Source organism: Rhinolophus sinicus, chromosome 1 (genome assembly GCF_057876585.1).
Source record: "Rhinolophus sinicus isolate RSI-liver-muscle chromosome 1, RSI-T2T, whole genome shotgun sequence".
NCBI classification, from domain to species: domain Eukaryota; kingdom Metazoa; phylum Chordata; class Mammalia; order Chiroptera; family Rhinolophidae; genus Rhinolophus; species Rhinolophus sinicus.
Window position 1 is genome coordinate 198,732,680 of NC_142501.1, and position 27,099 is coordinate 198,759,778.

General features: G+C 44.5%; 1 protein-coding gene across 1 annotated transcript; it reads left to right on the forward strand.

Moving 5' to 3' along the window:
• The first annotated feature begins 427 nt into the window (after positions 1–427).
• On the forward strand, positions 428–26,851 carry LGI2 (leucine rich repeat LGI family member 2). The gene is made up of 8 exons (XM_019743885.3): positions 428–909; positions 2,853–2,924; positions 4,467–4,538; positions 6,476–6,547; positions 11,394–11,465; positions 12,167–12,336; positions 18,613–18,777; positions 25,958–26,851. Exons 1-8 carry the CDS (start codon positions 707–709, stop codon positions 26,773–26,775), a joined length of 1,644 nt encoding a protein of 547 aa, XP_019599444.2. The 5' UTR covers positions 428–706; the 3' UTR covers positions 26,776–26,851.
• The last annotated feature ends 248 nt before the right edge of the window (positions 26,852–27,099 follow it).

Below are 27,099 nucleotides of genomic sequence, written 5' to 3' on the forward strand. Positions count from 1 at the left end.
GTAGCATTCGTTTCATTTCTTCTTTTTAAAAATGAAGGGAAGCTGCTCAAAATTCTGCACTCTTTAAAGCACCCAGGACAGTCTCCCTTCACAGTCATCATGTCCGTTACCCCGACACTACTTTTTTGTTGCCTCACGTTTTGACCGGGCTTAAGGAGCCCAGTGTCTCCCAAATTATTTCAGGCGGTGAAGGGACTGCAGGCATCTTATCTCCAACCGCTCAGCCGGGCCCCCAGGGAATCTCCGTCCAGACCGGCCCCTCCCCCAAGGTCACCCAACTTTTTCTTGTCCCCGCAGCTCCGGGGGAGGGTCCCGAAGGGTCCGAGACGGGGTGGCGGCCGCTGGGCGCGGCGGGGGCGGGGCGCGGCCCCCTCTCCCGCGGGGAGGGCATCCTCCCCGCATTCTTCATTGGCCAGAGCGGGCTGCGGGCGCGAGTGCTGATGTCAGGCGGGCGCGAGTGCGGCGGGCGCAGCGGCGGCGGCCGCCCAACAGCCCGGGCTCGGGTGGGGGGGCGCCGAGTGGGGGTGGCGGCCAGCATGCTGCTCGGCTGCGGCTCGGCCTCCCACACCCGCGGCGCCCTTGTCCTCGCCAGCAGCGGCCGCCGAGCAGCGAGCGGCACCCGCGTCTGCAGCGGCGCCGGGTCCGAGCGCGCGGCTCAGCGGCGGGGGTCGGGGCCGGGGCGGGGACCGGGGACCGGGGACCCGGCATGGCGCTGCGGAGGGGCAGCGACGGCGGGGCTTGCGGGCTGCTGCTGCTGCTGCTGCTGGGCGCCGCGTGCCTGGTCCCGCCGAGCGCGCAGGTGAGGCGGCTGGCGCGCTGCCCCGCCACTTGCAGCTGTACCAAGGAGTCCATCATCTGCGTGGGCTCTTCCTGGGTGCCCAGGGTCGTGCCGGGCGACATCAGCTCCCTGTGAGTGAGTGGGACCCCTCCAACCCCCTCCCCGCCCCACCCTGAGCCCGCCGCTGCCAGGGAGTTGCCGCTGGCGCTGGGACAGCGCGACCTGACCCCACTCCCCAGCCGCTTTCTTTACGTTTGGGTGGGGGCGCGCTGTGGGACGGGGGTGGAGTCTCGGGCGCTGGGGAGGATGGAGGGAACCCGAGATGCAGAGTCTGGGAACCCGGACGAGTCCCTGTGGCAGTGTTTCTTCACGTGTGGCCCGCGGGCCACCTGCATCAGACCCACCTGGAGGGGCTTGTGCCAATGCAGATTCTGGGGCCCGCGTTGAATGATGCAGGGGCTCTGGAGGGGAGCCTTGGAGCCTGCATTTGGCGTCCCCAGGAGATTCTGGGGTGCATTAAAGTTTGAGAGGATATGTGTATGTTCGGCGGGGCGGGTGGTGGTGTAGGGGCACGTATGTGCAGTGAGCATGAGTGGAGTGGGAACACCTGCGAAGGGCTGAGGCCTCGCTGTCCCACCTCGGGGCTGGGGCTGTGGTGTACACCTTGGCCTCCTCCCAACCTCTTCACAGCAGGTCGAGAGGAACCTGGGTAAAGGCAGACAGTCTCTGGAAGTGTGTGTGTGGGGTTCCCCATGTGGCCTGGAAGAGGGGAGCACAGAGGGCTTCGCAGAGCTTTGGGGCATGTGGGGCACCCGCCCCGTGGTGGTCTGGTGCTGGAAGTCAGGCTGACTTCTTTCTCTGAGTTTACAAGGGCTTCTTGCCCGCCCCCACCTTCCGCCCCGAACATATATTGGCTGCTTTTTCAGCACTGGAGGAACTGATGGGAAAGGCTCCACATCATTTATCCACCTGCTAAGAGATGCTTTCAATCTGCCTGCACACAGCCACGCAAGCCACATGACCAGTTCTCATAAGGGCTGTGGAAGGGGCTGCTGGGCTATATCGTCACTGCTGGGAAATGTTTCCTGCTGAAATGACTCCCTTGTTCCAGGCCAAGGTGCTGGGGATGCCTACTCAATCGCAGAGGCAGGGAATTCCCAGGTGAAGCTGCTATGCTCAGGGCACTCACTTCCTCTTATATTACATTCCCCTGCCTCCCACCCCAGGCAAGGCACAGGGCCCTGGGCCCAGGGGTGAAGGGCTTCCTGTTTACATTTCTAGAAAGTTAGGAGTCCGGTTGGCAGGCAAAGAGGGCATTTTTGGTTCTTAATATTGCTAAGTCGGGGGACATGGAGGATTCCAGAAATTAAAATTCTCCTTGTTAAATCCTTTAGACCAGCAGCTGCTTAATTGATCTGCATGCTAACTGAAGGAATTTTGAAATAATGTGTTGAGGTCCTGCTGCGGCCAGAAACGATGCGAGACCTGGTGCAAAAATAGAGCCAAGCCTCTTGCCCCTACATTGACCGTTAAATCTGGCAGATGGCATTGCTTCCCACTGCACATTCACGCTCAGGTGTCTCTGAGTTTTCCCCCAAGGCTTTCACGGTGCATTTCATCAGAAGTGCTCTGAGTGTCTTTCAGAGGTGGGCTCCCAAGGGGAATGCTTAATCCCACCCCAGAAGTTTTGTTGGCCAACATTAACTCTGTGTCTACACAAACAAAATCATGGGCAGAGGTGAAGTAACTATCCATTTGCAGCCAGGGGCTCCTGTAGTTAAGAAGAGGAAGCAGGGGGATTGAGTTGAACTGGCTGAGATAACGTCTGTGGAAGGAGCTAGACTGATGGTAACGGTTTCTGTTACTCAGACTAGCTTTCATATTGATTCAATTCATCGGAACATGGCTTGACTCTTCTCGCTCCTGCCCCTGAGAAGCCCCTGGCCCACTGTCTTAAGCCTCCTTTCTGAGTGAAGGAGTTTGAAGTACAGGTGGAAGATAAGGCCAATTGCTCATCCTGCCCAGCATTTCTTAAAGAAACCTAGGCCTCCTTTTGTTGCTCTCTTGCCTGTAGGAGCCTGGTAAATGGAACATTCTCAGAAATCAAGGACCGAATGTTTTCCCATCTGCCGTCCTTGCAGCTGCTGTGAGTATGGGAAGTTCTCTCTGAAAATGGGGGTCCTGGAGGTGCAGTCCCGGGAGGAGTGACCCCTGCCTTCTTGGTGTCAGTTCTTCCTAAAATATCCAAACTCCATGACAAACCATGGCTGGCTCTGAGTGTGAACTTGGTTGTGTCCCCCACCAAGCTGAGTCCCAAGGCTCTTTGCTCACTGTCCTTTCCTTCATTTGGCACATGTTTTCCTCGGAGACTTTATTATAGATCCCAACGCCCCTATCTCGCAACTGGGGACATGATCACATTGATTTTTAACCAGAACTTTACCTAAATGAACTGTTTTCCCCACTTAAAAAAAATCTGCAGTTTAAACTCTTAATGTTACTCTGGAAATAGGAGTATTTCTAGTTGACTGAGTACATATGCTTAGGGAGCATACTATGCATTTATATATAAAATTGTATTTACTCACCCTGTTATACATACAAGGAGGGTGTTTTTATTTCCCCATTTGACAGATGAGAAAATTGACGCTGACAGAAGTTAAGTAACTTGCCCAAAATCACAGCCAGACTTCTAACCCACACTCATAACTGCTCTGCCACCCAGCCACTCTTAGCAAGTGTCTATGTCATTACCTGTTGCCCAGGTTAGTTAATGTTTGCTAATGAAAAGAAATGTCCAAAAAGCAGCTTTCAAAAGCAAATCAGTGACAGGGAAAGCCATAAGTACATAGCTCATTCTCTGTATCTGTATTGGTTTCTTAAATGTGAAATGAGATCAAAATTAAAACAAGCAGCATACTACCGATAAATTAATGCTGATATTTTTGTTCTTGACATGTTATGTACTTGCTTACAACATTATACTTAAAATTTTTAAATCTGAAATTTCGTAGCAATTCTAGTTCTATTAAAATATACTTTCCATATGACAAAAATACAAATTTTGGTATTTTACCAAAGAGATTTAATCGGTGACTATATAGGCTATATAAACTTTAACCAAATAGACTTAAGTGGTGACTCATTAAAAACTATGTGGTAACAAAGAATCTTCTGAAGGTTTCTTAATTTTTTTAAATTATTTCTCATGAGAATGTATAATGTAGGAGAAAAGTGTGTGTGTTTGTGTTTATGTATTTGCCTCAGCTGTGTGACTTTGGTCAAATCACTTAACTTCTCTGGGCTCAAATTTCTCTAACAATGAAGTTGGATTTTATCCTTTAGATCTCTAATTCCATGATTGCTCGTGCATCATAAAGCATTCACTGGCTGTTTAGTTGTTCTGAGCATTGGAATGGTTTGAAATAACAGCTCTCAGGTCATATTTACTGAGTCCCACAAAGGAGAAAGGGTGGAGTGATAGGGATAGAAAATCTGGTCAAAGGCGATCCACTAGCCATTGTCCATCACCATCACTGAGTTAGGTTGTGCATCTGATGGGTCATTCTTAGACTGAGAAGAGCCCCTGTTTGCCCCCGGATCTGAACACAGGACAAGAAACAGAAATGGCTGCACTATGGGACTCCAGTTTTACATCTCCACATTGAAATCTGTCCTTTATTTTCAGATTGCTGAATTCTAACTCATTTACAGTCATCCGGGATGATGCTTTTGCTGGACTTTTTCATCTCGAATACCTGTAAGTGTGCTTTATCTATTTGCTGAGCATGTGGTATGTCCATAGAATTGCAATATTGCTTTCCAAACTGAACAGCATCTGTTGGAGAACTCAGGGGTGGAGAAAACCCCATTCTCTTTCCAGCCTGACCTTTTATAGTTTACTTGTGTATAAACATGCTGGGACAGGAGGAGGTTGGGGACAAAGAGGGGGAAAGGAAACAAAGAAGGAAAGATATTCATTTATTCTCTGTTGACATTTAATTTGTCATGTAGTAAGCACAATTGGAAATTGCGTTGGATATTTTTACCTCTCATAACTAGGCATGGATTTGCTGATCAGCCAGAAATAAAGCTGAAGGATTCTGAGGATTACTTATTTTTAAATAAAGTCTCCCTATTTGGGGATACAACTTCATGTTTTTAATTCAGTTGGCCTATACTCCGTTTGCAGTATCTCCTGTAAGCTGCTGACGAGGGTCTAATTTTATTTCTTCTTCTTTTTTAAAAAAACACACATTATTTTTTCCTTTTCAGAAGTGCAGTTTTTTCCCCCCAGCAATGAGCTTTGCCCTCCCTCTGATTTCTGCCATTTCCCCCTTTCATGTCTTTTTCCCCCTTAAGTTCTTTCATCCTTGTCTTTTGTAACTTTATAATAATATTAATCCTGCTATCAGTGGGATTTCCTTACTGAGCATTCAGAGGGATTTTTAAAGCCTTGTCTCTGCTTTCTTATCTGAGGTTAACAGGTAGATAGATGTTTGAATTCTAAACACATCCTGGGTCTAAGAAAGCTCTCTGCTGATTTTGCGTCCTTGGGAAGGATCTCAGTGAAAGAGTTCTTTGTCCAGAGTACATACGTAGTATGTATGCTGTCATGACACTCTGACGGTATCCTTAATCAACATGGAAAGAGTGGTAGGGCTGAAGCCTTGAGTCCAACTAGGTTCTATCAAGGCATATAAGCGAGCGATGAAAGTAACAAATGTAAAACTACTTGTTTGCTTTTAGGTGATTGAGGAGGAGGTTAGCTTAGTTTATACTGAAGTCTATTACTGAATAAATCCCTGATTTTTTTAAAAACAGTCATCAGAGAGTTCTCAGTGCAACAATCAAGAACTCACTAACTAATGGCATCGTGTCCCAAAGCCTTCCTTTGCACCATCTCATCAAACACCCTCTTACATTTGACGAAATATAATGCTGTCAACTAAATTATAGGTCTCTGTGACCCTAGGGCATAGTCGCAGTGCATGTATTTCCCACAGAGACTTTAAAGCATGGCCAGAGTTGTTATTTCAGGGTCCTATGCTCAGGCCCCAGGACATTTTAGTGCAGAGAAAGAAGTTTGGCCTACACCCAGTTTCATCATACTTCCTGTTTACTAGTGGCTTCGAGATCGTGACAGGATCCCTGCCTCGTCACCCGTTTGTTCAGAGATTAGACTGTGTAGGACACGATGAACTCAGAGTTTGCCAGAAGCCAAGCGTAATGCACTTCTCCCTCAGCAGAAACTTTAATATGGAGATAGGAAACAATGGGCTCCCCTCAAGGGATGATGATATTAACAAAAGTATTAGTAGCCAGGCACTATGAAATCTAAGAAGGGTTGGCCATCTGGGAGCATTCCAGGCTTGCAGAGATGTGAACATTTCTTGCCTTGGTAGAGTGCTTTCTTCTTTTTTGTTTCCCGAAATGTTTTCACCAGTGTTGCCGACTCTGAATTTGAAGATTTCCATGCTGCTTCTGGAAAGAGTGCGGAACATACCCCGTGTCCATGCATTCTTGCATGCAAACCCTGCTCACTCTTGGGATCTGGTGTAGCTGACCTCGTCTTCAGAGATGAATTTTTAAAATTCATGAATGTGTTTCGATTTTATTCTGAAAGCACACCAATATCATTTTTTAGAGATGTAAAGCTGAGAAAACTTAGTTTAATTATACTGCTGTTCTCTTTAGGTTCATTGAAGGGAACAAAATAGAAACCATTTCAAGAAATGCCTTTCGTGGCCTCCGTGACCTCACTCACCTGTAAGTTCTTTGACAAGTGTTGTCAGTCCTTGACTACGTAGGGTAAGATTTACTTCCTGGTGTCTCTCTCTTTCTTAACTGTTTTGTCTGTATTGTAACATCCTCGGAAGGAAACTAATTTCCAGGTTGCCCTAGAGGTTCCTATACTGTCAATCAGGCACCAGCCTGTGGTGATTATTCACACACTTAGCTTTATTATCTTTTCCATCCTCCTGGATCAGCATCACATGACTGCATGTCAAAGCCTCTCCTTTGAGAGGTGAGAGGCTTCTATCGAGCGATGGAGGCAGTGGGAAGGAAACTGTCATGTATTGTATGCTTACAGTGTGCCAGGCACAGAGCTGGGTGCTTAGTGAGACTTCTCCTCTTTATCTTTCACGATAGTCTGTGTGTCCCCATTTTATAGATTTGGGAATTGAGGCTTACACGACTCATTGAAGAATGTTGAATGCAGGGTCAGAATTAGAACGAAATGGAATAGAGACATTTTTGTGGTTTCTCTAATTTGAATGCAAATAGCTTTTTCTTTTATGTTGGATTAATCTTCGGCTTAAGCTAAGCTCTCTGGATTCTTTAATAGCTTTCTGGAGAAAAAAAAATTAAACAAATTGATTTGAATTGCCATATCAGAATGAAGCAAGTGCACACACTTAGCAAATTTAGAAAATGGAAAAGATAGGGGCTGTGTTTATAAAAATGTAAAAATAGCCATTGTCTTGGTAAGAGCCATTTATTAGCCAGGAACCAGGTCCCATCTGCATGATAGATATTTTGTGTTTGCGTAAGATAACATGTCTCATCTCCATAGTCAGCTTGTGTATAGTAAAAAGAGAACTAGGGAAATTGCAGGGCTTTGAATAGGGGAGTTGGGCAGGAGCAGTAACACCCTGACTGTGTAACCCTGATACAGCATCTAAAGAGGTAATCATTTACGTCAAACGCTGATATAGGCAAAGGTGTCTGCCACCAGGCTCAGCAAACACTTGATTCTGGAGTTCTACCAAGCAGAAGCTCTACCTGAGTTTAAGCTCATAGAACAAGGAGAGGAGGGAGCAGAGGTGGGAGGTGCAAACCTGTGGATCAGCACCGTCCATCCTGGAGAGCGTCAGCCTCTTGCTCACGCGATTGCTCCACGTTTTCTTTTCTTCTTAGAAACGTTTTGATTTGTATTTTCAAATTCAACCTGGATGCTGAATTCTCACATTCTTGTGGAGGCTAAGACAATGGGCTTGAAGTCACATAGACTTGGGTTCAAATATCAAGGCCATCATTTATTACTATTGCTTACCTTTTTGAGCCTCAGTTTCCTCATCCTTAAAATGAGGAGGTTTTTCGGGCCCCTTAGATTAATGCTTTATTGCAAAGCAGCCAGTCCATCATCTTCCCTTCCTCCACTCATCAAGAAGTCTCAGTTTTCTCCATGGATTATTGAAAAGCCTTGGCAGTTTGGGTGGCCAGACAGGGTCTGCTAAGAAGACAGCTGTGGGTATCTGGAGAAGAACAGCTGTGGCCGGATAAATCCAGTTCCCAGCAGTCAGGAATGAGGGGCTTTGTTTTTAAGCAAAGGCTCTGGACAGATTTGGAACCTAAAGCAAAGCCCATGTGACTGATTGAATTAGCCCAGATGTCAAATTTCATTTGACCGATTGGCTGTGGGCCCCTGGTCTGAAAATGGGTGTGAACATACAGGTATTGTGCATGTATATTTATTTGCATTGTTTGCTCACGTGTGCCCATGGGTGCATGAACTTCTCTACATGTGTGTACATAACTGCATTTGTGTGTGCATGCTTGTGCCTCTGCCCATACAACCATATGTGTATATCACATGTGTATATGTGTAAGAGGCACCTCATTTTCTGTCTGAAATGCAGAGGGAACAAAGGAGTCCCCTGCTTGGGTCCAGACTACATCTCATGCATTAATACACCCATCTCAGCTTATGCTTGTATTCCCATCCTACAGGGGCCCCTCTCCCCAGCTCTCCAGCCTCATTTCCCTAATGTGCTCAGAATACCGGGCTCCCAGTGGCCCCTTTGCATAACCAACTCATCCCATTCCTGGGCTTCTCCTCACATTCTTTCTTTCTCTTGCTCTGGATGCTGTATCTTCTGTCTGTGATCTCTTGAAATCTGCTTTTTCTTCAAATTCCAGATTAAGTTTCATGTCCCCTATGGAGCCATTCCTGATCTGCCCTTCACCTTGCCTGTAGCCCTCCTTGTTGGCTCTAAACACCCAGCACTTTCCTGTAGACTCAGGCTACACTGGTTGGTGCTATCTTGTGAATATTAGTTTTATCTCCCCAGCAGCACTGAAAGCTCCCCAAGTGGAGGGCCCATGAGGATCTTCCATCATCTCTGCTCTTTCCCCAGCATCTAGTACAGGGCTAAGCCAGCAGGATATTCTTTCTCATTTGCTGGTTGACCAGTGGGTTCCTTCCTGAGCTGCATCTTTCATACAGACTCTACTTCTGGGCAAATCAGGTGACTTTTAAAGTGGAATCGTCTAGGCTGGAGATGTATGTAGTAATTAAAGCACTGAATACATTGTTTAAGAATGAATTGATTCATATATAAATGAAATCATATGATATTTGTCTTTCTTTCTCTGACTTAGCATTATAATTCTCCCATTTCCCTCCCCAGTTTTGTAAACTTCTAAGCAAAGAGACCACATTAACTCTCTAACTTTCACCCCTGTGCTTAAGGAAGTCACCTGTATTTGCTTATTTAAGTATCTGATTTTTACCTTTTGTGAACTTTTCCAACACCTACAGGCTCATATTCATATGTAAAGAAACATAGATCAGGTTTCAAAGCATTGAAGGAACAGTGCCAATCTGTAAGTAAAATCTAGGATGTTTGTTTTCCAGCAGCCCTATAAAGCCCAAGGGACAGGTTGCTGTTAAGTAGTTTTAAAAATGAAGGAAGTGTCATGAATTTATGGATAAAATGAAGTGGAAAGTAAGATGTTATGCACCGAGTGTGAGTGGGGGTGGATAGTCTATCTAAATAATTCAGCTTTCTGAAATCTAAATTGAACACTTGGAACAGTTGCTAAACAGTCTGCTTTTAGGGCCTCAACCATTCCATATACTCTGATCACTTTAATGCGATACATTTCAACTAGTTAAAAATTTTTGCACTCTACTTTCCAGGAAAAGTAACCCTCAACCAGAAAAAAAAAATCAAAACAAACATGTCCGTTTTTCATTTCAGAAAGCTATTCTAGAATATGTTCAGTCTGATGACGTATTCAGCCTATTTTTCAACATCTTTAAAAATGTACAGATAAATCGTTTAGGAAAGAAAGGTAAAAAAAAAAAAATACATGAAATGGTATTTCAATCCATTTGTGGTTACCTAGATGGGAAGGGGTCTCCCAATATTCTGTTGGTGTCTTGAAGCAAGAATGGTTAGCTGAGTCTAAGGCAGAACACTCATTTCTTTAATTCCTTTTTCTGGGATGGGTCATTATGATGCTACAACAGACTAATTTCATGTCTATTTTCAAAGAGGTTGATGCTGAATTGCCTACATATTTATCATGTATATGTTTTACTATTGTCCTCATGTGTAAGGGAAAAGAACAAGCACCAGTTTCTTGGCTGACTCAGACTAGAGCAGGATGCCTGGGGGAAATCACAGACTTGATGTACAGCCTTTCAACACCCGGTATCTTTCAACGTCAGCAGCCAGCCCCATGGACATTCATCTTTGCAGGATGATGACAGAGCACTGCAAAATCCTGAGTCATCAAAGAAAGTTGATGATGTTCATTCACGTCTACTTCTGGGAGATGGGAAGTGGACTAGGACATTTTAGAAAGCTCTTCAACACTAACAGCAAAAATGCAAAATGGTTTCTGGTCAACCTTTGTTAACGAGACAACAAAATTGATCACAATCATTCATTCCCTGAACATTGTGGTTCATTGATAATTTATATTATCGTTAGGATTAGAGCTGGGGGTCTTTATGTAAAAGAGTATTTACTGAGTCCTTTTTTAGAATCACAAGTAATAGAGTTCATTTTGATGGACCGTTAGGGAACTTCTTGGGGCAAGACTGTGCATCTTTTATTTTTTTTTAAAATCCTTCTCATTTTAGTGCATAATTCATTCATTCAACAAAGACTTACTAAGTACCTACTATGTTCCAGGCACTGTTTTAGGAGCTGAGGATACGGCTGTGGAGAGACAGACAAAAGTCTATCCTCATGTTTGCATTCCTTACGTGTAGGGAAACTATACAGTCAATAATTAAATAGATAAATAAAATATATAGTATGACAAGTAATGGTCATGCAGTGAAGAACAGAAGAGGGAAAGGAGATGTGTAGAGGGCCGGGAGGTAGTGATAGCTGAGGACAGATGTAAAGGAGGTGTGGGGATATCTGGAGAAGAGTGTTCCAGGCAGATGAACAGCAAGTTCAGAAGCCGTGAAGGGTGACAGAGAAATAACAAAGGGGCCAGTGTGGCTGGATCTTGGGGGTTGAGATGTGGTCCCACAGGTAGGCGGGAATGAGGTAAACTAGACAATGGAGGGTCTTGCATGCCATCAAGGGGACTTTGGCCTTTATTCTGAGAAACATGAGATGCCATCTGAGGTTCCATCAAGAGCTTAATAAATGCTTGTTTTAAAAACAAAACAAAAAACTTACAATGTACTCCAGCATTATAATGTCATCTTTGTATAAGTAAACTCTTTTCTTTATCTCAGTATTGAGCCACGTTGTGCTGAAGTGGTTTAGAGCTCTGTTTCCAATTATCAGCTTGATTTAAGGGACTGCAGAGTAACAGCGCATGAAGATAATAACCACATTAAAATATTACTTTCTTGTTCTAGTTCTTTGGCCAATAACCACATAAAAGCCCTCCCAAGGGATGTCTTCAGTGATTTAGACTCTCTGATTGAACTGTAAGTAACGAAAATCAAGTTTATGTTTGCTTGTCCCAATTATGTTTGCTTGTGCCCCAATTAATCGCATCTTTAAATGTTTTCTCCCCCTTTATTGAATTTCTTTTATATTATAGCTAAAACTGTATGACAAAGTAGTGCCTACTGGGAAACAGCATATAGCTTGTATCATGTTGGGTTTTGCTGTTTGTGAATACACTTGTAGCATTTGGCTATGTCTTTCCCTGATATAGCACATCCGTCTGCTTTATCTTCTAGTGTTTGTCACTTCTTTCTGGACATAATTTAACAAGATCTTAAAGGTTCAATTGTGTTTGTGAAAACTGTCTTCCTATAATGTCCTGTGTTTGTTAGCAAGAAGCTGTGTTGGATGGTGTTCTTCTGCCATCCCTCCCCCATTTCTAACATGGCATGGTGACAGTTTCAAGAGAGTTTGGGGAAACGGTGATACGTTAGCTCTGAGAACTCTCTGTAGTCTGTACAGTTAACATCACGGGCACTGAAGATCATTAAATAAGTCAGTGACAAGTACAAGAAATAGGACGTATTAAATACAAATTTTTAAAAAATTTTCATTTTTTGGAGGTATCACGATGTTAATATCGCGGTGTTAATAATTCTGGAGACTCATATTACTGCCAAAACATTTCAGGCATGTCTGTTTCTCTGTGTTTGTATTTGTGTTTTGTTTTGATTTTTAGAGATTTAAGGGGCAATAAATTCGAATGTGACTGCAAAGCTAAGTGGTTGTATCTGTGGCTGAAGATGACAAATTCCACTGTTTCTGATGTGCTGTGTATCGGTCCACCAGAATATCAGGAAAAGAAACTAAATGACGTGACCAGCTTCGACTATGAATGCACAACGACAGGTACTGAGTGCCTCTCTCACTGAAGATGGTTATTTAGAATATTCCCTTTGTGTTTTTCTTTTAGATTGTCAACTGGGAGTGGAGAAATGTGGGTAAAAGCAAAAGTTTTCTATCAAGATTAGTCAGGCAACACTTAAGCCTTCTCAAAGATACGAATTTATGTGTAAGGAAACTAGGTCAACAGTTTAGGTGTTCGTTCACTGCACTGGCTTTCATTTTGATTCTTTTTGATTGTTTACAAAATTCGAATTTCTCTAAAGATTTTTTTAAAGGTCAAAGTACAAACTAGTGAGTTTGACGTAGGAATATTTTCAAATCAGCCTGGGTTTCAGTGAAAAGCCAGGGCAGCGAGGCTTCAATTATGGTTCTCTTGATTAAATGATAGGAAGTTTATTGAAAATTTAACTAGTAAGTACCAGACTTCACCGTCTATAAATTGCTTTTGTAGTTCCATGTAAAAAGAGATAACTAGGTACATTATAACCAATGGCAAAGTGGAAATATAAGTTAACAATTAGTAGCCAGAAGAAAAAACTCACGCTGAGGGAAAAACTGTAAAGAAAGTTTGATTTTGTTTTCCAGAGTCTGCCTCAGGGTTTCTGTTTATACATTTTTTTTTTTAGGCTATGAGATAAAATTAAGTGCTAACTGCCTCAGCTCTCTATACATCTTGGGGAGAGCAGGTGTCTCCATAGGAAAGACTTAGATGGAGTGTCCAGCTTTTAATGCCAGATTTGAAAGGCGAATGGATCAATACACAGTATGAAACCTGCTTATCAGACTTATAAAAATAAACATTTAAGTCGAGAGTTGATATCGACAGAGCCACAAGGCATGTCGGTAGGAGCAGCAAGAATGAGAACTCAAAAAATAATTTCATAAACTCAAAAGACAAAAGAACTTCAAGAACAAAATATCACATTCAGGCCAGTCCTGCTGCCTTCCTCCAAACGAAAAAAAACCCTCACAAAGTAAAAATTATTTTTATGTATCTTTGTAAAGAAGGGCCCCTACCAGTTCTGTTCTTTGCTGAGAGAAAACCTGAAATCTTAGGGAAATGACCTCGTCTTTCATCACTGAACAGGAGCTTATTCAGCTGTGTAATTGGCAGGTGCCCTTTAGCCAGTGAGGCCACGAGCAGGTTATTTATTGTATTGTAGAGCAGTGCAATAAATCAGAGGTCATAGTCAATGACATTTGCACCAAAAGGTGGCATTCAAGGCCATTTGGTATGAAATGCTAAACTGAAGCTCACTGGGGTTCCGCTCTGCCTCTTCTCCGGTTCTCCTGGAGAATTCTCTAAGCCGTAAGGTGACGTGAGCAGCTTGTCTGTTGTTCTCTTCACACCTTGACATAAATTTGTCAATCTCTGAGACAAACGGCATGGGCTTGGGGGAGCTGGGAATAATTTATATGAGGAAGCGTGATTTCTGACCGTAGAGCCCTGTGGATGGTCATAGAAATGAGCTAGGCTCTGAGCATTATCAGAGGAATGGAGGGGGCTTGGAATCGAGGTAGCCAGATCCTGAAATCTGTCCTAGTCCCAGAACCCATGGGGCAGTGTGAGCCCCTAACACATTTTAGGGCATCCTCTCTCTTATCTATGCCTTGGCTAAAAAGCTTCCTGTTAAACTTTAGAAAGTCAGCACTCCTCCCTGGTAACAGGGAAATGACCATTCTGTCTTTGCCATTGTTTTATCCCTTTAAGATGCACGGACAAATTGACTCTTGCTCTCAGTTTCTTCCATCATGAAAAAAATGGCACAACCCACTTATGACCGGCCCCCAAATAGACTCCCTGCCTTGTAAGAATTTAGGTCGATACTTCATGAGTTTTTTGGGTTCCTGTTTCCTGCTCAGATCAAGCCTCAGCCTCTGGTGCTTTATTAAAGGCTGGGGAGGAAAAATAGGTGAGGATGGATGGAAGATGGAAAGCCAGATCTGAGAGTCGTGGTACTGTTGTTGTATCCTCACCGACGATTCGGGAAGAAGCACGTGTTCTGAGTGCACTGTCTTCCTGTTAGCTCCGATTCTCAGGAAAGGAGTAAGTTCTTTAGGTAGAGGAAGGACAGGCAGATACTGTTCTTCCCGGGGAAAGGAAGGTACTGTTACCATTCCGTTCCGGGGACAGGGGTGTAATTAATACTGGGAAGCCGCCCCTGGACTGTTGCAGCTCTCTAGATTAATCACAGCCCTTCCACAGCCCTCCGCCTCAAGTCTATTTTTAACCACTTCAAAACTCCCTGTTACCTGCTCATAATTCCGCCTGGTAGGAGAATAATTCACTAAATTCCTTAAAGGGAGTGGATTTTGCATCCTAATGGTCCTCTTCGCTTCCCTATTTCAGGGCTGATGAAAACGCGAAGAGAAATAATGCATTAATGTGCAGTTTCTCTCCCACTAGGGTTGGCGTCATGTATAATTTATTTTCTCCAAGTGCTATAAATAGCTATGTAAAAATCTGTTGATTCCAGTGGGAGCCATGCCTGAATTGGAAGAGTCTCACTGACATCATGAACTTAATCCAGTGTGAATGGAAGTGGCAATGTTTTCGCAGAGAATACCAATCATACTTAAACACTAGTAAATGGATGTCATGTCAATATGTGTAGTCTCTGAGATCTTTTCACAATGAATGTGCTTTTGCCATTTGTGAAAAATAAATGAAGATGGGGATGGAAGAAAATATTTAAACTCCTCGAGTTCCCTTCCCCCCTGTACACACAAACACATATGCATCTGTCATTTTCTTTCACCTGTTTCTTCCTCATTTTCTTCTCTTCCTCCTCCTTTTTTTGAGGGGGTGGTAGAGGAGAGAAGGGGTCTCCTATTAAGAATTAGATTTATAATTCAAAGGACTTCATCTGTTGTGCCAGATACTCAGTATATAGAAAATATGATGAAACCAATGTTTTGGGAAAACAAATGAAAATCAGACCAATAAAGGCCAGATTTGTAAAATGCTCTCCACTCTGGCAACTAACTCTTTTTCATTCTGGGATTCTTTCATTTAAAAAAAACGGACTTTTTGGTCTGCACTTTAAATGACCTGTGTTTTTGAGCAGATGCTCATGTTTCTGAGAATTCAGAGTGTAGTCGGGAGACTATCTAGAATAAGTGAGTTACAGGGACTGCAGACGTGTTGGGAACTTTCTGAAGACCTGGACGAGACAAATGCCGCCGGAGGTAGGAGAGAGGCTCACAGCTGTCTCAGTTGTGATGAAAAGAACGCAGCTGTATTCTGTGAGTCCTTTTCAAACTCCAGAATAAGAAGCAGAAACCAACTACTACCATTTCCCTTCTTCCATTTATCTCCACATGAACACGGAACCCTCAAAGCCTGTGCCTCAGTCAATGCTTTCTGGCTTCTACACTGGTTCTGCCAGTGCCAATAGGAGAGAACTGAGGTTGAGTTTTTCTGTTTTAGTCTTTGACGGATCAACAAGGGTGTAGACAGAGGGGTGGGGCTAGGAGCTATTGTGACTCTTCCCTAAGTCTTTGTGTAGACCGTATAATGCTGTCATTGTGACTAACTACATAACTGTGTAACTATAGAGTTACCTATATAAGACTACGGAGGGGCCACCATTGACAGAGCTCTGTGCTAATGCTATGTGCACTCTCATTATGAAATAAACGTCACTCTCATTTTACTCATGAGGAACCTGAGGCTCAAGTTTCTTGCCCATGGGTCACGGTTCCTTCCTGTAGGCAGGAACCTGAAACCCAGTCTGTTTTACCTCAGAGCCCCAGCTCTTCTGGATAGTCCACTCCCTGCAGGGTGGGGGAGAGGGTGCCTTGTCTACCATTGCCACCTGTCCCCACTGTCCCTCAGCCACTTCTTGCTATTGGGGTGCAGAGACAGTTTCTTCTTTGCTTCTCCCTGTACCTGCAAGCACCATCATTCAGCCCTGTCCTCTCCCCACCACAGTTTCAGGATGAGCTAGCCTTCCCACCTCATTAAGCCAGCAAGCACGTATTAAGCACCTACTGTATCTGGTGAAGGACACCTCTGAAAGTTATCATGTGTGGAGCACTAACTTTGTGCTAGGTACAGCTCTGTATGAGTATGAATCATAATATATGATGAGGAAACTAAGGCAGAGAGAGGTTAAGTAACTTTCCCAAGGTCACTCAGCAAGAAGATGGGGTCACAGCTCTGGCATCTTATCTTAGATGCCATTAAAATGGACACTCGTCCAAGAGACAGCCCAGTGGTGGCTCTGACAGAGGAGGTGGGCTGTCCTTTCTTGGACCTCAATTCCATATTTATCAAGCACTTACTATGTGCTAAGCCCTGAGGTAGGCATTTCCACCTACCTCAATGTATCTGTGTCATTAAGCTTGGGAGGTATCATTGCCCCCTATTGTGGATAAGTTAACTGAGGCCTTGAAAGGGGTAGTGTGCAGCCCAGGGTCTTGAGTGCATGAAGTGGACTCCAGGCACAGTGCTCTTTCCAGTGCCTCACGTTGCCCTCACTCCCTCTGCCCTTCCTGCTTCTCCTGCCCCCTGATTGTCACCTGCTCTTCCCATCCCCATTCCACGCTTCCCACCACAACGCTTTCTCAGCTGTTCTCACCTCCTCCCTGCCTCCATTCCTTTTGCTCTGTCCCTTTTTACTCACTGCTGAATGTCCCACCCCTTTATTGCCTTTCTCATGTGACGGCTTTATGAGGCTTCCAAGTCAGAGGTATTTCTTGAGTGACTGCTGTGGGCTTATGTTACGGGGACTCTGAGAACGTAGGACCCAGACCAGACTAAGGAAGCACTAAGTTGGTTCAGGAGACACTAAGTTGGTTCAGGAGACACACCACACTGGCTGTGTGGCTATGGCCAGACATGCACCCTCTCTGGGCTTTAGCGTCTGGCTCTGTTAAAATGACTCAAGTCTCTAAGATCTCTCACTCTAATTTCTCCAAATCTGTCCCTCATATCGCTATGTTGGAGATTCAATCATGGTGAATATTAAGGTGTAAACAGCAGTGCCTGATTCAGTGTCCAACGTGTTAGGAAGACTTCTGTGAATTGGACTGGTCAGGGAAGGCTTTTCAGACATGGGACTTACTTGAGGGGCGCCAGTAAGGATTTCGTGGGGAAGAGATAGGCAAAGCCAGGATTTTCCGTAGGAACGACTTCCCTTAGCCAGGCAGCCACCATCATTGTACCCGGGGCATGTTTACCCTGCCAAGAAGCCATGCACATTGACAGGTCTCTGGCCAAAGAAATGACTGACCTTAAACTTTATTAGTGTTTTCCTTTCTTTCTTCCTTGGTTCTATAGCTACCCCACACTGTAACCATTCTTGCATCTGAAAGCATCCTCACCCCGTTCCGTGGTAACACTGTGCATTCCCCACCAAGATTCGATACAGTGAGTCAGCCATAGCTCGGGGGAGCAATGTGGACGAGGAGTATTTTTGTGCCACTAAATGGAAGAGTAGAACACGTGCTCAAATCAGACGAGTTCTACGTTGCTTGAAAATCCAATCAATCTCCTTCCTGTAAGTGCTTGCTGAGCGGTCCATTGCTGTCCAGACCCCAGGCATAGCCATTAGTTACCCTGCACTGAGTCCAGGAACCAGTAAACACACTTAGGTTAACTTCCCCGCATGGTGAGCTGTATAAACCTCTCAGACCGTATCTCAGGGGTTTGGTTTGGTTTCCAAATGTGCAGTGTGCCGTTTGGGGAGTTGACTTTTCATTTTGAACCTGCTATGGCAGTTTCCGTACCAAGGTAATACAGAGCTTGGGAGTATGCTAACAGGTGATAAACGGACCCCATTCTTAGGTAAGTATGAGAAGCACCACAGCGAACAAAACTAAATAGGTTTCTTTACTACTGGGGATCTTCTGAGAAGGCTAGAATTACAGAATTTCCCAAACAAATTTGCCCACGGCAGCCCTTCTTCACAGAAGAATTTTCTTGATAGTTTCAGGAATGTTGCTCTGTGGCATCCTTGCTGTCTTGGTTTTTTCAAAGCCAGGTTTCACCAAATTTGTTTAAAACATGGAGATCCAATAGCCAGACTTGTGAACTGTTCATCTCAAGCTGTATCAGAAGCTGTGCATTCAGTCTGTGAAAGCTGGGACCTTCTGGAATCTCCCAGCGTCAAACACACTGTGATGTGTGTGTTGCTTTTCCTCTGCCCTCTCCCCTCCCAGTACTTTTCAGAGCTGATATTAAAAGGGATGGAAGGGTAATGGTGGTTAAAGATTGCCACCAGAGATCTCATGGAGCCTTTTTGTTTTTTTTCTTGTTTAAACACCAATTCCCAGATTTTGTCGTTCATCAGACTTTGCCCTACCAGTCGGTTTCAGTGGATACGTTCAACTCCAAGAATGACGTGTATGTGGCCATCGCCCAGCCCAGCATGGAGAACTGTATGGTGCTGGAGTGGGACCACATCGAAATGAACTTCCGGAGCTATGACAACATTACAGGTGAGTTGAGGCTTTTTTTTTTTTTTTTTTTAATTTCTTTTTTTTTAATTAAATTTATTGGGGTGACAATTGTTAGTAAAATTACATAGATTTCAGGTGTACAATTCTGTATTACATCATCTATAAATCCCATTGTGTGTGAGTTGAGGCTTTGATCGGAGGCGTTGGCCTACTTTCTGGGAGAGAAGAAACGTTCCTGCCGTACCCAAGGACGGCTTGGCTCTCTGATTTGGTTAGATTTGGGGAACACGTTCTAGCCCACCCTCATCTCTCTGATTTTGTATCACGACATGTTCAGTGATTGGTGAGAACGAAACGTCAGGAGTTGATCCTATTTATTGTTGGTGATGCTTTGGAAAAGGGAGAAGGTGGTGGGTTGCATGGGATGGGAGGCATTTTCCTGGAGTGGTGACACATCACTTCGAGAACCCCTTAATCTTGAGCAGTTATGGTGGCCTAAGACTGCACCCACTTTGTAGCAGCAGCTAAATGATTCCTTTGACTTTTGTTAACTAATATGCTAATGCATACACATGCGTGTGTGCTTGTGCACACACGTGTACATATGCACACACATACATGCACATACATGTGTACACATGCATGGACACACATGTACACTCTTTAGCTGTTCCTACTGCTCCCTTACCAGGCCCTGGTGATCACTGCTTCCTTTTAATAGTACAAACAAAATAAGAATAAAGGACTCTAAACTCAGGCCTTTGGGATAAAACTTACTTAATGCTTCTTTCACTGCTGGCAGGGGATCCCAGTGTCTTAGTGCTACTAAAAATGGATGGTCTACTTGCTTTGTAAGTAAGTGGATCAAGTCTTTCAAAGAGTTCTCATTTATCAGTGCAATCTGATAGTAATGCTAACTTTATAAAGAGCACCACGATAGCCTAGCTGTGACCCCACGAGAGGATTTCCTTTAGTAGTTCCTGATTTGGAGTTAGAGCAGCATTTTGCTGTTGCAGCAAGAAGCGTATCTGGGTAGAATTTCCGGATGGGGAGGCTCCTGGGAATCTCTCCCGCACAGAGTGGCTTTGCAGCAGGTGCAGGATGTATGGAGGCAGGGAAAGTGTCGTTTCAGCCCTCGGGAGCAGAGCTGCTAATGAGCCTCATCTTGCAGCCCTGCGATGTCTGTGAGATGCACATGCGGATGCCACGAAGAGGCCATTTCAGATGAGCCGCGTTGCTGTTGGGCCATCTGGCCGCCGCGTGCTGAGCTCACATTCCTGAGAGCAGCCCCGCTCATCCAAGTGCAGACTCAGCATAGAGCTGCGCAGGTGAACCTATTGAGGGAGCCAAGGCCTTAAGACCTTAAACCCAGTCCGTGTGAAAGGAAAAAGGGAGGCAGAGAGAGGGGACTCGCACGTGGTTTTGCTTTTCTCTTTCTCCTGGCTTGGAAGGTAAGTGAGGGGTGAATGAGTTGGCCCCTCTGCCTTCTCACCACGGTAGGAGGTGGGAGCAAAGTGAAGCTCTGTGCAAGGAGTTCTGATGCTTTGTGGCCAGTGCTGGTTGCGGTCCTGCGAGGTGCCAGGTTCTGGTTCATCTCATTGGAAACTCACAACAGTCGCTGGAGGCATTGTTGTGGGTTACCTGTTCACAGGTAGAGGACAGAGCCTGCTGTTCAAGGGAGAGCTGGCATACAGACAGACCATAGAACACTCGGGTTTTGAAAACCGACGCATGTAGATTCTCCTCCTGATTCTGCCAGGTGCTAGGAAGTAGCAGTGGCCCCGAGGCTCAGTTTCATCATCTGTCAGATGGGCAGCTGATGTACCCCGTGGGGCATTGTGAGGATTTGGTGAGGCCAGCACAGAGTAGGCAGTTCTTCATGCCGGCTTCCTCCTCACACCTTTGTAGACGAAGACGTCGAGGCTCAGGCATGTTGAGCCACTCCACTGTCACTTTGGAGGCAGAGCCCAGGGTCTGTCACTGTTGCATCCCACCCCTTCCGTCTCCCAGGTGGACCTTAGTAGGAAGGGATGACACTCTTCTCTACCCGCAGCTGGTGGCATGCCTGAGTTCATCAAGTCCCTTCCTTCCTTCCTTCCTTCCTTCCTTCCTTCCTTCCTTCCTTCCTTCCTTCCTTCCTTCCTTCCTTCTTTCCTTTACAAAGATTTCTGAAGTACTTACTCTGAGCCAGGCACAGTCTAGGTGCTAGGGCCATAATAATAAACAAAGCAGATAAAAACTTCTGCCCTCAGGGAGTTTACATTCTAACAGGACAGAGAGATCATTTAACAAAACGCATAATTGCAATACATATAACACTTAGATAGCAGCATGCTAAGAAGGGAAAAGAAGGTGGGAAGGAAGCTTTGAAGTGCTGAGCATGGGGGTGTTGACATTTCAGGTAGTATCTGGTAAAGGCCCCATGAAGAAGGTGTTATTTGAATCAGACCTGTGGGACATGAGGGCTTGAGCCACATGGAGAGCTGGAGGAAAAGCATTCCAGACAGAGGGAACAGCAAGTGCAAAGGTCCAGAGGCAGGAGGGTATGTTTCCTGTTTGGGTAATCCAAGGGGCCAGTTTGGCAGGAGCAAAATGGTCCCGGGGAGAGTTGCAGGAGACAAAGTCAGAGAGGTAAGAAGGGCTGGTCATGGGACCTTGGAGGTCTTACAAACATGTGGACTTTTACTCCGAGGGCTGTACAAAGCCTTGGAGGGTTTTGTGCAGAGGTCACAGGGCTGCACAGGAAGAGGCAGGTACCAGGCATGGAGTGCTGGGTTAAGAGTAGCCTGTGTGGGAAAAGGAACAGAGGTGGAAGCAGAGCGACGAGTTCAGAGGCGATTGCAAGAATTCCGGCAAGTGCTGCTGGCCTGGACGAGCCGAGGCCACAGAGGTGCTGGGTAGGAAGTGGTCAGTGAGATCAGAGTGGGTGTGGCCAGAGGCAGGTCTGGACCTTGCTAGTCTCTCGGGATTCCTCAGCCCTCAGTCTCGAAGTCTGAATCTTCGGAGCCGTGGGCAACCCGACATGGAGCCCACGGACCCCCTTCCCAGCCAAGCCCAAGAAATGAGCTCCAACAGTGGTATTTAAGCTTACGAGCTTCGACATCACACTAGTGTTTGATAAAACTGGCTTCAGATCTTTCTAGCTGGCGACCTTGGCCAAGTTAGTTAACTTCCATGAGCCCCCTTCATCTGTAAAATGGGAATTTCCTGAATTCCCATTTCACCTGTAAAATGAGGCCATCATAGGATTCGGCCCATGGGAATTTAGCTCTTAGCACAGTGCCTGCCATATAGTAAATCCTCAACGAATGTTGAGCTATCAGCTGGGGATAAAAATAGATATTTGATACCATTCCTTGCTACTACCACTAGGGGAAGCTACCAGCTCCAGATCTATTATTCTTCTTAATTCAGGAAAGCATACAATCCATGTATCAAGGTCCCAACATGATGCCTGCTTTATATGTATTGCCCATTTTCTGTCACTTATTATTGATTTCTGAGCACATCTTACAATTCAACCACCTCACTTTCTCATATTTCTCCCTTCACCTGGATCTCCAGGCTCAAATGCAGCCTCATACAGGAGGCATTCCTTGATGACCTGATTGAAATGAAGTATCTGTCTTCTGTGCTCCCTTAGTATGTACATTTCCATTAAACACAAATCACAGTCATTGAAACATAGTTTTTCACTGAAAGGAAGGCAACTAACATTTATGTACTCAGTCATTTATAAACCTTTTCTCTCATAAGCCACATAACAATCTCATAACATGTATGTCATTGTCTCCATTTTATAGTAAAAAAAAAAAAAATAGGAGCAGGCCTTCTGCCCCCAGTCCCTAACTTTTTACTCTCTCCATGGTGTTCATAAGCATAGGGAATGGCAGGGACCAGCAGAGAAGGGCCTGAGGGTGGCAGGGGAAGAGGGTGGTTACAGAAACAGGAGGACTGCGGCTGGAGGAAGAAGCGTGCCTAGCTGGATGTTAGCAGCATGCGTGCGCAGGGCAGGTGACAGATGCATAAGCAAGGGAACAGCCACGGAACCACTTGCCTTGAACAAGACCGAGGTAAACGTGGACAGTTCTCCCCTCATGGGGCCGTGCATGCCTCATTTGTCATCTAGTTTGATCACAGGGTGATCCCAGAGTCGGTAAGATACAGATTTTCTCAATCCTTGCCCTGCAAGATGGGGCTCCGAAGAATGGCAGGGGCACCTGCTTTCTCCTTTGTGACCCCAGTGAGCATGATGCAAAAGAGACAGCTCCAGCTCTCGCTCCATCTTCTAGGGGGAGAGGTAAACCTGTGGTCATGTGCACCCCAAGGCTTTACTATTCACGTCTTTTTCTTTCTACATCTTTCCTCGGCTTTCCTGGTTTTGGCTTATTTTGTTTTTCTTTTAATTTCTGTAAGCAATGTATGGTCCAGACTCTAATCTCTCTTTCTACATTAACACACACACACACACACACACACACACACACAATCTCTGCTGCTACGGACAACTCCTAGGGCTAAATGTGTTTACCTGGACAGAAGTGTTATGGAGCATCTCCAAAAACAGAATTCTTTCTGTCTCACATCGCTCCTCAGCTGAGACAGACAGGCCTGTAGGACGCTGTGGGTAGCAGGGACCTCCATGGCCAGGCAGTTCGGGAAGGGGACCAGGGGCATGCACTTTCAACTTGTGTTGGCAGGGTGGGAGTCAGTGCAGCTTTCGAAGAGCAGTTTGATCGTTTAACATGTGCACAACGTTTGAGTCAGCAAACATTTAAGAACACTTCCATCTGGTTTTCAAAAAAAATAATTTCTCTATAAGTAAGCATGTTGCTTATAATAATGAAAAGCTAGAAATAACTGCAATGTCCAACAATAGGGGATTAGTTAAATAAATGATGGTGCATCCATGCAGTGGAATACTGTGTAGTATTTTAAAAAATCTAGTTATAGAAGATGAAATATAATATGAAAATATTCACGACATAGTAGTCAAGTAAAGAAAAGTCAATTATAAAAAGCCTATGTATACTATCTGCTCAAATTTATTTTTAAAAAGTGTATTTGAATATGAGCATAGCTTGACAAAAAAATATATCAAGATATCAAGTATTATTTCGGCATTTGAAAGTCATTTTGATTTTCTTCTTTGTGCTTTTTGGTACATTGGTGGTATAGTGTAGACTGGTGCCAGATTACCTGGATTTGGATCCTAGGCTCTACCACAGACTAGCTGTGTGACCTTGCATATGTTACTTAACTTCTCTGTGCCTCAGTTTTACCCTTTATAAAATAGGGAATAAAAATTAAATGAGTAAAAATACATGTAAAGTGCTTAGTATAGTGCCAGCCATAGAACATACTTCACAAGTGTCACCTATTGTTATTTTAAAAATTTGCTTTGGTGAACATTTAAAACTTCTATACTTAGAAAAAATACAATAATTAGTTTTTAACAAAGGAAAGGGACCAGATTCTAGCAAGAAACCCAAAGCAGTGAAAGAGAAAAGTAAATACCACTCTAAAAACCACCTATCGTTTGCCCTCAGAGTTATTACTAAGGACAGAAATCGGGTAACTATCCTTGTAATTTACAGACCAAACTCACTTTGGTCTGTCCAAATTGCCTAGAAAATGGGAAGACAGAACTAACTTTTAATCAAATGACCTAGATGGAGGCTCAATATATTTTTTTAGGTGTGGGTGATGCTATTGCTTGCTGGCTGTGATGGAGAGGTTGGAGGAAGGTCTGGGGGTCCGAATCCTGAGTGGGAGAGGATAGTAGGTGGTGACCCTGACCTTCAAGGGAGTCACTACTGAAAAAGTTCCCCTTTTCCTGAAAAGTTCTAGTTTTGTGCTGCCTGAGTTCGATCATTGAAATCACGCCTCATTCTATAGGTATTTCTACAGTGGACAGTCTCCAAAGGGGCTTTTGATTATCAAGACAATTGCTTCAATGAGCCAATAATGTTAGCTACTGGTTACTGACTCCTTCCTGCTTGCCGGTGCTCTGTACTAACAACCCTAACCATGAAGTTTCTCCTGGAGCCCTTTCCAGCAGCCCTGCAAGACCACCGCTGGTAGCTTGCTTAAGTCTCACTTCATAGACAAAGAGCCTGAGCACAGAGTTAAGTGGCACAGGCTCAGAAAGCTTTTCAGGTGCGGAACTGCGTTTGGAACCCTGGGCCACCTCGTTTAGAGTCACAAAGTTCAACACTACTCTGCCTCGGTTTCCTTTGGCTCTGGAAATCAAAAGAGGCCAAATGTCTTTCAGAGCCCTTATTAAAATTTTTTCCTCCCGACTTTGAGGCCTGGCGCCTATCTTTTTGCCCCGCAAGAAAAGAAGCCCCTTTAATTGCCTCATTCTGGCTATGGAGTTGGGACATACTTTTTTTTTGAATAGCATGAAGACAATTTGTATAGCATGTTAGTGAATTTGCTGAATTGTATGCCTGTCTCTAAAGATGCAGAAGCTCGCGTGACCAGTACTTATCTGTTTCTATGGAGCCACAATTTATAAAAAAGATTTACATGTTGTTTTTTTAATTATGGGAAAATATGCATAACATAAAACTTACCATCTTTTAAGTGTGCCATTCCGTAGTATTAAGTACATTCATCATTAGGCAACCAAACTCTAGAGCCCTTGTCATCTTGAAAAACTGAAGATCTATACCCATTAAACATCTCCCCATTTTCCCCTCCTCCCAGACCCAGGCACCCATTTTCTGTCTCTATGAATCTGACTAGCCTACGTACCTCATATAAGTGGAATCATATAGTATTTGTTTATTTGTGACGAGCTAATGTCCTCAACATTCATCCATGTTGTAACATGTATCAGAATTTTCTTCCTTTTTAAGGCTGAACAATATTCCATTGTATGTGCATGCCACATTTGTTTATCCATTTATCCATCAGTGGACACTTGCGTTGCTTGCCCTTTTGGCTATTGTGAATAATGCTGCTATGAACATGGGTGTACAAACGTCTCTTGGAGTCACTGCTTTCAATTCTTTTGGGTAAGGATACAGTATTGGAATTGCTGAGTCATATGGTAATTCTATGTTTGATTTTTCAAGGAACGACCATATTGGTTTCCATAGTGGCTGTCCCATTTTACATTTCTCACCAGCACTTCCCAAGGGTCCTAATTTCACTACAGAGGAGCATCTTTAACTGTGGCTGCCCTAATCCCCTCTCCTTTCTTTTGGAGCAGGTCAGTCCATCGTGGGCTGTAAGGCCATCCTCATCGATGACCAGGTCTTTGTGGTGGTGGCCCAGCTCTTTGGTGGCTCTCACATTTACAAGTACGATGAGAGCTGGACCAAGTTTGTCAAATTCCAAGACATTGAAGTGTCTCGCATTTCCAAGCCCAATGACATCGAGTTGTTTCAGATCGACGATGAGACGTTCTTCGTCATCGCAGACAGCTCCAAAGCGGGTCTGTCAACAGTGTATAAATGGAACAGCAAAGGATTCTACTCCTACCAGTCTCTGCACGAGTGGTTCCGGGACACGGATGCCGAGTTTGTGGATATCGATGGGAAATCGCATCTGATCCTGTCTAGCCGCTCCCAGGTCCCCATCATCCTCCAGTGGAACAAAAGTTCTAAGAAGTTTGTCCCCCACAGTGACATTCCCAACATGGAGGACGTGCTCGCTGTGAAGAGTTTCAGAATGCAGAATGCCCTCTACCTTTCCCTCACCCGCTTCATCGGGGACTCCAGGGTCATGAGGTGGAACAGTAAGCAGTTTGTGGAGATCCAGGCCCTTCCATCCCGGGGGGCCATGACCTTGCAACCCTTTTCTTTTAAAGAGAATCACTACCTGGCCCTGGGGAGTGACTATACGTTCTCCCAGATATACCAGTGGGATAAAGAGAAGCAGCTGTTCAAAAAATTTAAGGAGATTTATGTGCAGGCGCCTCGTTCCTTCACAGCAGTCTCCACTGACAGGAGAGATTTCTTCTTTGCGTCCAGTTTCAAAGGGAAAACAAAGATTTTTGAACACATAGTTGTTGACTTAAGTTTGTGAAGGTGTGATTGGTGAATTGAAAAGACACGTAGTCCTAACTCTGATAAGAGAGGACCAAGAAAAAAAAAATTAAAAAGAAGCCAGGTGCAGAGCTTTGAAATTAAAAAATGCACTGGAGAAATAGTTAGAAGTTTTCAAACTTTTAGAAGTCACATTTTAATCAGGGATTGCATTTACTGGCTACCTGCATGAGATGTCCATTCTCCCATTTAAAAAGACGTCTTGAAGCTTGTAATTTCTGAGAAAAGAGTACAGTATTAACTCTTACCATCTAGGAAAGTAATGTGCTTTTTTTTTTTTTTTTTTTTTTTTTTTTTTTTAATG

Excerpts from the sequence above, each read along its gene's own strand:
- LGI2 (XM_019743885.3), top strand. The coding sequence starts at position 707 with ATGGCGCTGCGGAGGGGCAGCGACGGCGGGGCTTGCGGGCTGCTGCTG. Across the intron at positions 910-2,852 it reads CCGGGCGACATCAGCTCCCT|GAGCCTGGTAAATGGAACAT; the intron begins GTGAGTGAGTGG and ends TCTTGCCTGTAG. Across the intron at positions 4,539-6,475 it reads CTTTTTCATCTCGAATACCT|GTTCATTGAAGGGAACAAAA; the intron begins GTAAGTGTGCTT and ends TGTTCTCTTTAG.